Raw genomic sequence first — 13,245 nt, forward strand, 5'->3', positions numbered from 1 at the left:
AAACGAAGCAGGGCAAAGGCTAATAGAGTTCTGCCAAGAGAACAAGCGGGTCATCACAAACACTCTTTTCCAACAACACAAGAGACGACTCTACACATGGACATCACCAGATGGACAACATCAAAATCAGATTGATTATATTCTCTGCAGCCAAAGATGGAGAAGCTCTATACAGTCAGCAAAAACAAGACCTGGAGCTGACTGTGGCTCAGATCATCAGCTTCTTATAGCAAAATTCAAGCTTAAACTGAAGAAAGTAGGAAAAACCACTGGGCCGGTAAGATACAATCTAAGTCAAATTTTACTTTCTTGGGCTCCATGATTACTGCAGATGGTGGCAGCAGCCACAAAATTAAAAGACGCCTGCTCCTTGGGAGTAAGGCGATGGCAAACCTAGACAGCATCTCAAAAAGCAGAGACATCACCTTGCCAACAAAGGTCCGTATAGTTAAAGTCATGGTTTTACCAGTAGTGATGTATGGAAGTGAGAGCTGGACCATAAAGAAGGCTGATCGCCGAAGAATTGATGCTTTTGAATTATGGTCCTTAAGAACGTATCCATTCTTAAGGAAATGAGCCCTGAGTGCTCACTGGAAGGACAGATCGTGAAGCTGAGGCTCCAATACTTTGGCCACCTCATGAGAACAGAAAACTCCCTGGAAAAGACCCTGATGTGGGGAAAGATTGAGGGCACAAGAAGAAGGGGACAACAGAGGACGAGATGGTTGGACAGTGTTCTCGAAGCCACAAACATGAGTCTGACCAAACTGCGGGAGGCAGTGGAAGACAGGAGTGCCTGGCATGCTCTGGTCAATGTGGTCACGAAGAGTCGGACACGACTAAACGACTAAACAACAACAGGAGGAGACACACATATTGCAGACTCACAAAGACTAACCTGTGTGTCATCTTTCAGCTCCGTCAGCATAGCGATAACTTTCACTTTTCTTTGATACACCATGTTCCAGAAGTCACCAATGGTTTCTGGGAGAGGCCCTTGGGTTGCTATCATTGCATTTTGAAGCCAGTAGCCCTTTAAAAAAGGAGAGAGACACCTGAATTTGTTGCAGATAAATGGGTGGTGGGATGCATGACGCCACACAGAGATTGATTTCATACCAAGTTAAGGGGAAAACCCAATCTTTTAATTGTGTGATATAAGCCAAATTCAGGGCAACAGCTGAATAGTCATCTGTAGTTCACTTGGGAGAGATCAGTAGAAAACATTTAAAAACTTACATATTATTCTGCACCTTCATTTGCATGTCAGGCATTTAGTCGCCATTAGTTTTTGTTTATTTTTTAATGGCACGTTGTGGTTTAGTTTTGAAAAAGTAAGTGACAATAACTTATCATTTTGTGCAGCTGAAATGGAACCTTGGCTATAAAGCTGGCATTTAAAATGCAAACCAAAACCTAGACCTCATCTCTTGGCTGCTACTTAAAAACTGGTTCTGTGTTAAAAATGACTTTAAAAGATAAAGGTAAAGGGACCCCTGAGCATTAGGTCCAGTTGTAGCCGACTCTGGCGTTGCGGCGCTCATCTCGCTTTATTGGCCGAAGGAGCCGGCATGCAGCTTCCGGGTCATGTGGCCAGCATGACTAAGCAGCTTCTAGCGAACCAGAGCAGCGCACAGAAATGCCGTTTACCTTCCCGCCGGAGCAGTACCTATTTATCTACTTGCACTTTGATGTGCTTTCGAACTGCTAGGTTGGCAGGAGCTGGGACCGAGCAACGGGAACTCACCCTGTCATGGGGTTTCGAACCGCCGACCTTCTGATCGGCAAGTCCTAGGCTCTGTGGTTTAACCCACAGCGCCACCCACATCCCTAAAATGACTTTACTTGTGACCAAAACACAACACTAGTCCAATGGACAATAGTTACATCAATGTGACTTAAAATCTATGAGATGGATTATGTTATCCAAACATACATACAGTTATGTAGGAAGCATTGATATATTTGTTGGGCTCCTCGCATTCGCTCTCCTCATCTGAATCCTCATCGTTGGAATCGTGCTCACTCTCTCGGCTGCCCTCCTCTTCACACTTGAACAGAACTCTGTTATAGTCATCTGCATGGCAAGAAAGCCAGAACAAAGGCTGCCATTTAGATAGTTTCCAAGGAGTTAATGTCAACCCCCTGTCACAGAAACCAAGTGTGTGAAATCTACAGTTATTTCTGCCTCCTCAAATACTCACATGGAAGGACTGTGGAACTCCGATTTTTACTTTTATTTTCATCTCTGTTAGCTGCTCTCTGTGTCTGCCAATTCCTGTATGAAGGCAGTCGCTAAAGAAATTAAACATGGAAGAGATTATTAAGTAGAAATGCTGAATAATCACTCAGCATTCTTCTCTCTTTATGCTACATAGTTTTGCTCCGCAATCATCTTCCCAACTTCAGTCTAGGAGGAACAAAATGAAATGGGCCCACAATAAGCTGTTGAGAGGCAGAGGGTTGTATTCAGAGCAATTTACCTGGAATTCAGCTTCCAGTGGAGATGGGTCACTGGCAGGATCTCGCTTCTTCAGGTAATTGAGGCAGTTGTGTAGTTCTGGGATATTGACCTCTGTTTCGCCAAACTGGATGTATTCAACCAAAGCTTGATGGATCAAGATGTACTGTGACTAATGTTCCCCAGGATTCCAGATGCAGGATGGAAAAATTGCAGTTAAAAGAAATGTAGGTATAATTCCATGACTACAACATTATACAGGGCAAATAGAGACTGAATCCTGGCAAGACAGAGGCTCTTTGAATTGATGCCTCTGTAGGCTAGGATGACTTGCTCTAGATAAGGTTGCACTTTCTGTAAGGGCCAAGTGTGTACTTTGGGGTAGTCTTGCTCATTTCTCTATTCTTAAATTCATCTTAAATTCAGTTCACATTTCCGCACCAGCTTACTGTGAATTTCTCCTAATTATTATTATTGTTATTATTATTATTATTTAGATTTCTATACCACCCTTCATCCAAAGATCACAGGGTGGTTTACAATTTAAACAACACACAAAAATACATACCAAAATGACAAACAAAAACAATATGCACACACCCCTTTAATCTAGGAAAGGGCAGGGCTGTAGGTGACATTTGTATGCTGTTTTCCCTGCTGTTATCCTTACTAATATAGGCACACTATATACATAATTTGGTGCTGGGGGAATTGGGAGAAGTGCAAATTTCAAAGAAGAGCCTATTGTCTCAGGAAGAGAAAATCTCCTCCCCATCCCTACTTTGAAGACATGCTTCCACATTTGTTTCTGTAGCACTTGGGGAAATGCCATCTTGTGTGGTCATGCCATACAGATGAATGGACCACTCAAGTGAGCTCTTTAAAGTACCTACCAGTGAGCAAATATATTGCTTGAGTTGTCCACCAACCAATGGAAAGCAGGGTGCTGCTTACTAGACTCTAATTACATGAAATCCAGAAAGCAGAGAGACGCACTACTGCTGGAATAACTGAGAAGGGGTGGGACTGCAACGGACCACTTGCTCTAATCAAGAGGCAAGATTGTCATATGCACAAATATGAAAGGATTTATTATTACCTCCTATGGAAGAATGGTCATTGAAATTAATGGATTTGGCTGAGAGGGCAAAGTTGCCACGCTTAATTATATAAAAAAAATCATAGTTGACATTTATTAATGATTGAAACCTCTTATGGAATTTTTTGCACCAAAAGGACAATGAGCTTGTGATATCTAGGTTTGAAGACTGAAAAGAGCTTGGCTTATGGGAAATAGAAGATTGATGTTATTCTGGAGCAAGAGTTTGGCATACATTTTTCAGGCTGGTAAAAGGAGAAACGGAAGTCTTTTTCTTTTCTTTATTTACTTTCTTTTAGTTTTTATGTTAAAAATGCTTGACATTTGATGTTCATTTCTGTATATTGCTTTTCCTTTGTTTTTCAAGCTTTAAGAAATGTCAGGGAACTGCCATCGGAGCCAGAGGGAGAGGGAGGGCTCCAGAGGGATTCCGGAGAGCATCCCGGGAGGGAGAGAAGCAGCCCATCTTCTGGGGAAGGAATTCAGCGTAGCACCAGTGGAGAAGGGGGGCAGATGGGGAATCGGCGAGGTGGCTCCATGACTCCTTGCCGGAGACCAGCAGGGAGAGCACGGGTCCTCCGCTGCCCACACCCTCCCTGCGCAGAAGGCTTCCGCGCAGAGAGAGTAGGCAGCGAGTAGGCGTCAAAGAGCTTCTTTGCTGGAAGAAGTTCAAGAAACGCCCACTGACGGATTCTGCGAGCGGGTGAGTGGCTGTCCGGACAGAAAGGGTTCACCCAGGTAACCCAGCCAGGTGTGGCATCGATTTACGCACGAGCAACCCCAGAACCATTACAAGAAAATAACTTTTTTAAAAAGAGGCCCACAATATATGGGGAAGGAGATGCCAGCACCTGTCCCAGTGTGAATCCATACCCCCCTTTTTTTTACCCTACCAAAATATTTTCTGAGTGAATCAATCTTCCTACCGGATCAACAGGCTCCAGTAATCACATACAAGAAACAGTAGATCCTTTGTTTTGGTATCACCTGTAGGTTACCATAATGAGTCATATATGTATGTATATTTGGTCAACAAACAAAGCTCTGACAGCATACCTCCACCTGCACCATAAGACACCTCTGCCGCCGCAACTTGACAATGTAGCCATAGACATCCATTCTTCCTTCAGCCTCTAGCCCCTCCAGCATCGCATCAATTGCAATATAGGTTCCAGTGCGCCCAACACCAGCACTGACAAGGAGGAGAGAAAACAATCCATTGCGAATAACTGTGGCTGCAATCCTGTACACACTTACGTGGGAGTTAGGGCCACTGAACACAAATGGGGCTTTCTTCCCAGCATACTTGTGTTGGATTTTGCTGTAAGATATGCGACTTAAGGAAAATACGTTCGCTTTTTAAAGCTATTTGAGGAAAATAAGCAAACACTGACCAAGATCAGATGTGCATTCCTATAGGTACGGTTAACAGCAGTAAGAATTGTGAGGGGCAGGGCAAAATCTGTGTCTCTGTGTGTATGCGTTTCTTTAGATAGCAGTACTCGCAGAAGTGTACACACGTGATAATGTTCTCTGATTCAGTTTTCTTTGTAACTTCAGATAGCGAAGAGAACTACATGGAAATGAGGCTGTAAAATTCCAGAAGTGGCTTGCATCGTTTCAGAGTAAGAATCACATTTTTGAATGCTCTCCTATGTATATGAAAAAAGTTCCCTGCATACAGTTAACTAGCATACCAGGGAGAATGTGTTAAAGCATTCTTCTCTCTGATGTGTATGTTTCTGCTTTACTTACAGGGAGTTTGAGGAGCATTCAGAAATATTATCCCAAAGTGTCCAAGGCCAGACACTGAGGTCCAGCTCCGAGGGCCTTCTGGTGGTTCCCTCATTGCGAGAAGTGAGGTGACAGGGAACCAGGCAGAGGGCCTTCTCGGTAGTGGCGGCCGCCCTGTGGAACGCCCTCCCATCAGATGTCAAGGAAATAAGCAACTATCTGACTTTTAGAAGACACCTGAAGGCAGCCCTGTATAGGGAAGTTTTTAATGTTTGATGTTTTATTGTGTTTTTAATATTCTGTTGGGAGCCACCCAGAGTGGCTGGGGAAACCCAGCCAGATGGGTGGGGTATAAATAAGGTTGTTGTTGTTGTCATCTGAATACAGGTAGCACAGTCTAGAATTCTACCACTTCATTCTACTGCACCTATAGACCCAGCCTCAGTTAACCAGAGAGGATGAGCTAATTCTTACCTGCAATGGACCACAACTGGGCCACTAAAAAAGTTGCTGAAAGCATTAACTCTGCGTCGGAGCTTGAGAAGAAGATGGGGATTATCAGGGACTCCATGGTCTGGCCAGCTGGTGAACTGGATGTGGGTCACATCTCTTCCTGTGGTCTTTTCCCTTCTCTGGGTGAAAAGGAGTGCATGTAAACATTCGCCACTGTCGTTTCAATTGCAAATATAAAGAGCAAAGAAAAACTGGGACTGCCCACCTTCCAAGTGGTGAACAAAGCTCTCTGGCTTCTTTGGGCTTAGCCAGAAATGGAGGGAGAACATGGATGGCCTTCTACACTGGTCTGTTTGAGCAACGGATGTTATGATTAAGCCTCATGAGAGGATTCCTCCAGTGGCATATTTATACAGCACCACGTGCCATGCTCCTTCAAACCAAAAACCTCTTAGTAGAAGAGCAGGCAAAGTGCAGTGCTTAAGAGAGCGGGAAGTGAGACACATTCCACCCGTCATGGTTTGCTGTACTTGCCTTACCTCTTGTCAACGGCATCACTGTGGGTTATCGGAATAATAATAATAATAATTTTTATTTATACCCCGCCCTCCCCAGCCAAGGCCGGGCTCAGGTCGGCTAATAAGCAATAATAAAAACAAGTTGAATGAATACAACTTAAAAACAAGATGAAAATACAACATTAAAATATCGTAACATTAAAAAGCAGCCTCATCACAGGAGGAGAAAGGAAAAAGAAAGAGGGGGAGGGAATTAAATTGGCTCCAAGCCAAAGACTAGGCGGAACAACTCTGTCTTACAGGCCCTGCGGAAAGAAATCAGATCCTGCAGGGACCTGGTCTCATGAGGCAGAGCGTTCCACCAGGCCGGAGCCAGAGTTGAAAAGGCCCTGGCTCTGGTTGAAGCTAATCTAACTTCCTTAGGGCCTGAGACCTCTAGGGTCCCACTAGGAAGGGGGGGCAAGGTGGTGGTGAGGTTGGCACGGTACAAATGCACCAGCAGAGCCAGTCTGTTCCTCCAGGTGGCATGTTCGCACCTTGCCAACCTCCCTGCTGCCTCACCGCTTCCCTTCTCCTCTTCCTGTGCGCTACGTCCTTGGTGGTCCTTGGAAAACCACTATTTGCTTTACTTATTTACCCCTTTTACACAGCTTTTGCAAGTATGATTGCAAAGGCAAGATTATGCAAAGCTCTGCAAGTCTTGCTGTCCTTACGTTTGTGATGTGCAGCTTCTGAATGTTGTAGTCGGGGCACACTTTACATTCGTTTATCTTCACAACGATGTCTCCGTAAGAGGCGGTCTCCTCTTCTATGGATGGCCAGTATTTGGCACATTTGACCTGTAGAAACGCAAGGACCATCGACTGTAGCCAGCTCTAACATAGGTTTGCATTTATTCGTTTACTTTAAAAAAATTGTATACACTGATTTTCTCCTCCACATTGGAGTTGCTCGAAATGGCTTACAAATAAAAAAGCAGACATAAAAGTAACCGAGATCCAGCCGTTAAAACTTAAATTATCAAACTAAAAATAGCATAAAATAAACCAGCTGGTATTGCAATTCAACCCTTTCTTCTGTAAGTAGGAATGGCTCCAATGTGTGGTATAGTAGTTAAGAGTGCCAAATTAGGGCCTGGGAGACCAGGGTTCAAATCCTGGGTTACCTCACTGGGTTACTTCAGGAATCAACTCTCGGCCCAGGCCAACCTCACAGGGTTGTTAGGAGAAAAAAATGAGGAAGGGGAGAACCATGAATGTTACTGAGCTCCTTGGATATAAGGTGAGATACAAATGTAAACAATTTTACAGGCAGATGTAACCTTGGCTGCGAGTCCTGGAAGACCTGCTCCCTGCCCTGAAGGAATTTCCCCCCCTCACCTTGGAGGGCAGGGCCCTGACTGACTCCAGCTACAAAAGCTGCAGTTTGCTGGGCAGACTTTTGGGCTGGGGTATTGTTGCTGTTGGTTTTTTGTATTTTTATTTTAGATCTTTTGGAAATTGTTCAGTTTGGGTTTATATTTTTTTTAAAAAAATGGTTTTATTTATTGTTTACGACAACGTTTGGTACGCCGTAGTTAGGTATGGCTTTCATGTTGTCAGCCACCTTGAGCATCATTTGAAAAGGCAGCATACAAACAAAATTACGTAGAAGAGTAGAAGAGTTTGGATTTCATATCCTGCTTTATCACTACCCAAAGGAGTCTCAAAGCGGCTAACATTCTCCTTTCCCTTCCTCCCCCACAACAAACACTCTGTGAGGTGAGTGGGGCTGAGAGACTTCAAAGAAGTGTGATTAGCCCAAGGTCACCCAGCAGCTGCATGTGGAGGAGCGGGGAAGCGAACCCGGTTCACCAGATTACGAGACTACCGCTCTTAACCACTACACCAACACTTACAGGCGGTGTCCATTTTAGGCATTCCCAGTTGAAGCCATGGGTCATTTTTAACCCACAAGAGGAAGGGATGGAGTTGAACAGGGGTGCTGCCGAGGTATAACGGGGTGGGGTGGACTTGTGCATGCTCTGTCAACATGAGCTTTGACCTGGAATGCAACCCCCGCAGAAACGGTTTTGTTTTTTGTTTTGTTTTAAAAGAGAGAGACAGAGGAGAGCTCTGTTGGGTCAGCCCAAATGTTCTTCTGGTCCATCTTCGCATTTCCCACAATGGCCTGCCTGATGCTTCTCAGAAGTCCCTGTGCATAGCATGAGGAGAAACAGTTTCCCCTCACCCCACCCCATTCCAGCAAATGGTAAGCACGCCCTTCTTGGGAAAACTTGGCCAAGACAAACCGTAAGAAATGGAAGTAGCCATACACTGGCAGCGGAGCATGGACAAGTCAATGCATGCTGCTGATCAAGTCCATAGCTGTCAACTTTTCCCTTTTCTTGCGAGGAATCCTATTCAGAATAAGGGAATTTCCCTTTAAAAAATGGAAACGTTGACAGCTATGATCAAGTCAGTAGCCATTTCCTGCATCCAGATTACCAATGTCTCCCCAGAAGAATTTGGGTTGGCTCATAAATTCATTAGCAGAAGTTATGACCCACCACAGAGCCACAACAGAGCCTTTGTACATCCTCTTGGGTATTTTGTGGCCTAAGAGGTTTCCCATAATTAACCTGATTGATATAAGAATAAAGTAAGCAGAGTCGTGCATATTTTTACAGTAGCCACAACAGGAGAGTGTGCCTCTTTCCCTCACCCTGTTTCCCTCCTCGCAGCGAGTCACCATGACGACGATGGTTGCCTTCTGCTCCCAGATCATTCTCCAGAAATCATCCGTTGTCTCCTCCTTGGGACCTAGGCAGATATATTTAAGCAGTTGGCGTGATTGCCATGGGCATGACCCAGCCAAAGATAGAAGCACTTTTAAAGAGAGTTAAATGCACGCCCCACAGAAATCAAGGAAACCTAAAAGCAATTAACTTTGGCTAGGTCAGGCCAAATCCATGCACAATAGGGTGAAGGAAGTCTGAGAACAGGGCAAGTGAGCGGCCCAGCTGATCAGGTGAATGAATGGGTGGTAGTCTGGGAGAAAGGGGAGGACACAGCTGGGGACACAGGCCTTCAAGTACTCTCCACTGTCGCTACCACCATGGAGGGGAAAGTCTTTCTCCCCTTCACTGCTGCTATCTGCAGAAGGAAGTGTGCATTTCACAATCCACAGTTCTTTCTGTCAGGGCAGGGCAGAGAAGAGACTGTCTCCTCTTCATTCCTCCTTCCTCTGTGGCTGGCAGTAGCTGCGTCCTCTTGGGATTGGGGTGAGCTGTGAGGAGATGGGAAAGCACTGGGCAAGTTGTGAGGGAGGGGATAGGGTTGGAAAGGGTGGAAGGTGGGGCTGGTTAGCGACGCAAGCTGGGGCAGCAGCCCCTCATATGTATGAGCATGGAGAGAGAGAGAGAGAGAGAGAGAGAGAGAGAGAGAGAGAGAGAGAGAGAGAGAGAGAGAGAGAGACTACTTTCCTGAATGATTTAAGGTGGGAAGGGAAGGAAAAAGAAAATGTGTGCTTTGGGGGAAGGTTATTGGGTTGTTGAGAACTAAAGTACATAACAATGACTAAGCCGCCTCTGGCAAACCACAGCAGCACACGGAAATGCCGTTTACCACAGCAGCACACGGAAATGCTCACCCTGTTGTGGGGATTCGAACCACCGACCTTCTGATCAGCAAGCCCTAGGACCTTCTGATCAGCAAGCCCTAGGACCTTCTGATCAGCAAGCCCTAGGCTCTGTGGTATATTCAATAAAGAAGAAGAAGAAGAAGAAGAAGAAGAAGAAGAAGAAGAAGAAGAAGAAGAAGAAGAAGAAGGAAGAAGAAGAAGAAGAAGAAGAAGAAGAAGAAGAAGAAGAAGAAGAAGAAGAAGAAGAAGAAGAAGAAGAAGAAGAAGAAGAAGAAGAAATACCAAAATACCAACCTTGGGCAGCAATGTATTTTCTTGGTTCTGTGAAGCCCTACAAGACAAAGTAATTTGTTATTATGCCCAGACAAACTAATATCTGCACATTCTTAGGAATAATTATGAATAACGTTTTCAATCTGACATTAGGTATTTTGCTAACAGTGGTCACTCACGTCAATATGGCTTGCATTTATGTAGTCAGATCCAGGGTCCCCGAGTATTGAAGAAAGCTCCACACGGTTGTAGTCATCTTTTCATATAAACAGTCATAAACAAAGGTTAAGACGTTATCAAAGGTTATCTTCAGTTTGATATAAATTCGGGGGGAGGGATAAAGGATTCTCACGAAGAACCCAATTTGCAATATGTACTTACAAGGGAGGATGTCAATGTAACGGTTTTTGTTCTGGTTGTAAGACTTGCGTGCATCTTTTATTGTGAATTTACTGAAAACTCTGGGAATGCTCTGCAAAAGGACAACAACAACCTCAGCAAAAAGAATTATGTGAAACCATTGCCACCACAGTTAGGGATAAATGACATATTTAGCTCTTCAAAACTATTCACATCATAATTCATTTCAACTGCACTCCTTAATCCAGTTTATCCACATTCAGGGCTGCAAGCCAATTCCCATTTACTAAGGACTAACTGCCAAAGGATTCAGCAAGACGCATCTCTTATAATGCAATTCTAGCCTTCTGGGCTACACAGCTGTGCTCTGCACCTCCCCCCCTCTCCCTCCCCCCCAACCTTGAGACCTTCAGGGAATTTGGGAACTTCTTACCCCATAACAAAAACAAGCCAGCCACCAGCATTACTCATATTTCTGATTTACACTTGGCTAATGCCTTTTAATGGGGCACCAACCTGAAATTCATCCAGGAAAAGTCTTCCTTCATCTGCTATCTTCCTCTTATATGTTTCCCACAACAACTCTGCAGGAATTGGGTCTATGTTCAGCAGATGTTTATCATCATCTTTAAAACACGTAGAAAAACATATGTCATGACATTTGTTTCTTTTAATACATATCACACAAAGGCAATCCATATTTAAACACATGCTTAGGTTCCTATAGTTTTGTTATAGGTTTGCAATCAAGTTATACAGCTTGAGTGCAATGAAATGACATTCGGCAAAGCACTACCAAATAATTCACATTATTTAAGAGTATTACATTCTCTTAAAGCAGGCATAGAAATATGTTGGATTACAACTCCCATAATTCCTGACTATTGGCCATGCTGGCTGAGGCAGATGGGGACTGGAATCCAATATCTGAAGACCATGGGTTCCCCATCCTTAAAACATGTACATTTAACAGCATTACAGAGTTAGGTCTGGAAGATTTGTCAGGTCACAAGAATTCCCTGATATTACTGTTGGAAGTTTGGATGCAACTCAGTTTAGAGAACAGGGTTTTGCATTTTCACATATTGAGCTTCTCAGGCGAACAATAGGCTTGTTTACCTTCCTCCCAAGGTGAAGGTAAGTGACATAGGCTAAGCCAGGCAAGACAGCTTACTCTATGGCATTAACCCCTTCATCCATTAAGTAGACTGAATCATGTTGGTTATATGAGGCTGGTTATCCCACATACTCTGTGTACTGAAGGGTTAACCGAAAGGTAATAAATCCTGTTCCCCCAATAGTTATAAAGCCTACAAAGGTCCATGAAGAAAGTTTCTACATTACGACTCCAAGAAGCATGCTTCGGGGTTCAGTACTGCTACAAAGGCTTTATGGTGAGCTAGACAAAAATATCAATTCAATGCTTGCACTTGCCCAAAGCTGGAGAATACCAACCTCTGCCTATGATAAGAGGCTGCATACCTGTATCTGGATCCCTGTAAGAAACACAAACGGTTATGAAGCCTAAGAGCAATGCTCCATGTTAACAAAGCTTTCTGTTAACCAAATTCTAAGGTACATCCAGCAAAGTTTACAAGTGAGATCCGCAGGCTCATGTCTGGTTTGGTCCTATGTCACTCCAGTATTAGTAAAAGTCATAAAAGCTGTGCTGGTCAAGGAATAACAATATAACTCTTTCCTATGTGATGATAACCCAACTCCTATGGAGGGTACTTTAGCATGAGAAGGAATCAGGAGTGGCCAGCAGGAAGGGGCAAAGGGTTCGCCTGGCCTCTGAGCAGCAGTGCCACTGTAGTTTATAGAGACGGAGAGGAGTGAGGTGGCAGGAAGGTCATCACGGTGCAGACGCTGGTGGTCCCAACTGGTTTCAGCAGTGCATTTGACCTCCCCACCACTCTCCTTTCTGGTAAGCTACAGTGATGGCGTGGATTGGGGGGGCATGTGTGTCTTTTTAAACATACATTTATTTATCTGGTTTTTCAGATTAAAGTTTTACAATCCCATATCCAACATACAACATAAAGACAAGGTTCCAAAGAATCTCCTGGGCTCCCTTCCCTCCCTTTCGTGGGTCCTACTGTTAGTCATTTCCTCCTGCATCTTTTATAATAATCCAAAACTTTTACATCTCCATTCTGTCCCAAAGTCACCATTAAACTACAAGTGTTATTCCAATCCTACTAACGATTTTAGCTGTTTACAGTGGTTTTTAAGATAAATTATAAATTTCCCCCATTTCTTATTAAAATGTTGGCCTTCCTGATTTCTGATTCTTCCGGTCATTTTTGCCATTTTGGCATAATCCATCAATTTAATCTGCCATTCTTCTCTGGTAGGGACTTTATTTTCTTTCCATGGGAGGCCCTGTGTGGCTTGATGTAGATTCCTGTCCAACCACCCCGTGAGAAATCTTCACTTTTCTCTACCTTACTTTACACTTCCTGACATGTGATTCCTTATAGATATCACCAGAGAAATATGCAACCAACAGACCATGGCCAAAGGAAGCCACTGCGAGGCAGGCGTTAGGTGGTTGGAGTAGGATTCTCGTAGGGTTGTTGCAAGATAGGAAAGAGCTAAACCACGTACACTTCCTTGAACTCCTTGGAGCAATGCAGTAGGTAAATAAAGGAGAAAGAAATCTCACGCCATCTGTCAGGGAACTGCCATCGGAAGGACAGGTGGTGGAAGGGCTCACGGAGGCT

General features: G+C 44.1%; 1 protein-coding gene across 1 annotated transcript in view; it reads right to left on the bottom strand.

Annotated features, from left to right (window-relative positions):
• Positions 1-13,245, bottom strand: part of PTPRC (protein tyrosine phosphatase receptor type C) — a gene marked incomplete at its 5' end in the record, with an annotated part of 85,936 nt that overhangs the window by 8,443 nt on the left and 64,248 nt on the right. The window contains 13 exons of the mRNA XM_081914975.1: positions 899-1,033; positions 1,941-2,077; positions 2,205-2,295; positions 2,484-2,633; positions 4,617-4,752; positions 5,769-5,926; positions 6,979-7,104; positions 8,969-9,066; positions 10,181-10,217; positions 10,339-10,415; positions 10,541-10,631; positions 11,036-11,145; positions 11,975-12,015. Coding sequence (XP_081771101.1) covers positions 899-1,033; positions 1,941-2,077; positions 2,205-2,295; positions 2,484-2,633; positions 4,617-4,752; positions 5,769-5,926; positions 6,979-7,104; positions 8,969-9,066; positions 10,181-10,217; positions 10,339-10,415; positions 10,541-10,631; positions 11,036-11,145; positions 11,975-12,015 — 1,387 coding nt within the window. The remainder of the gene's footprint in view (positions 1-898; positions 1,034-1,940; positions 2,078-2,204; positions 2,296-2,483; positions 2,634-4,616; positions 4,753-5,768; positions 5,927-6,978; positions 7,105-8,968; positions 9,067-10,180; positions 10,218-10,338; positions 10,416-10,540; positions 10,632-11,035; positions 11,146-11,974; positions 12,016-13,245) is intronic.

The sequence above is a fragment of the Podarcis melisellensis genome (genome assembly GCF_964234715.1).
Source record: "Podarcis melisellensis genome assembly, chromosome: 6".
Lineage (NCBI taxonomy): Eukaryota > Metazoa > Chordata > Lepidosauria > Squamata > Lacertidae > Podarcis > Podarcis melisellensis.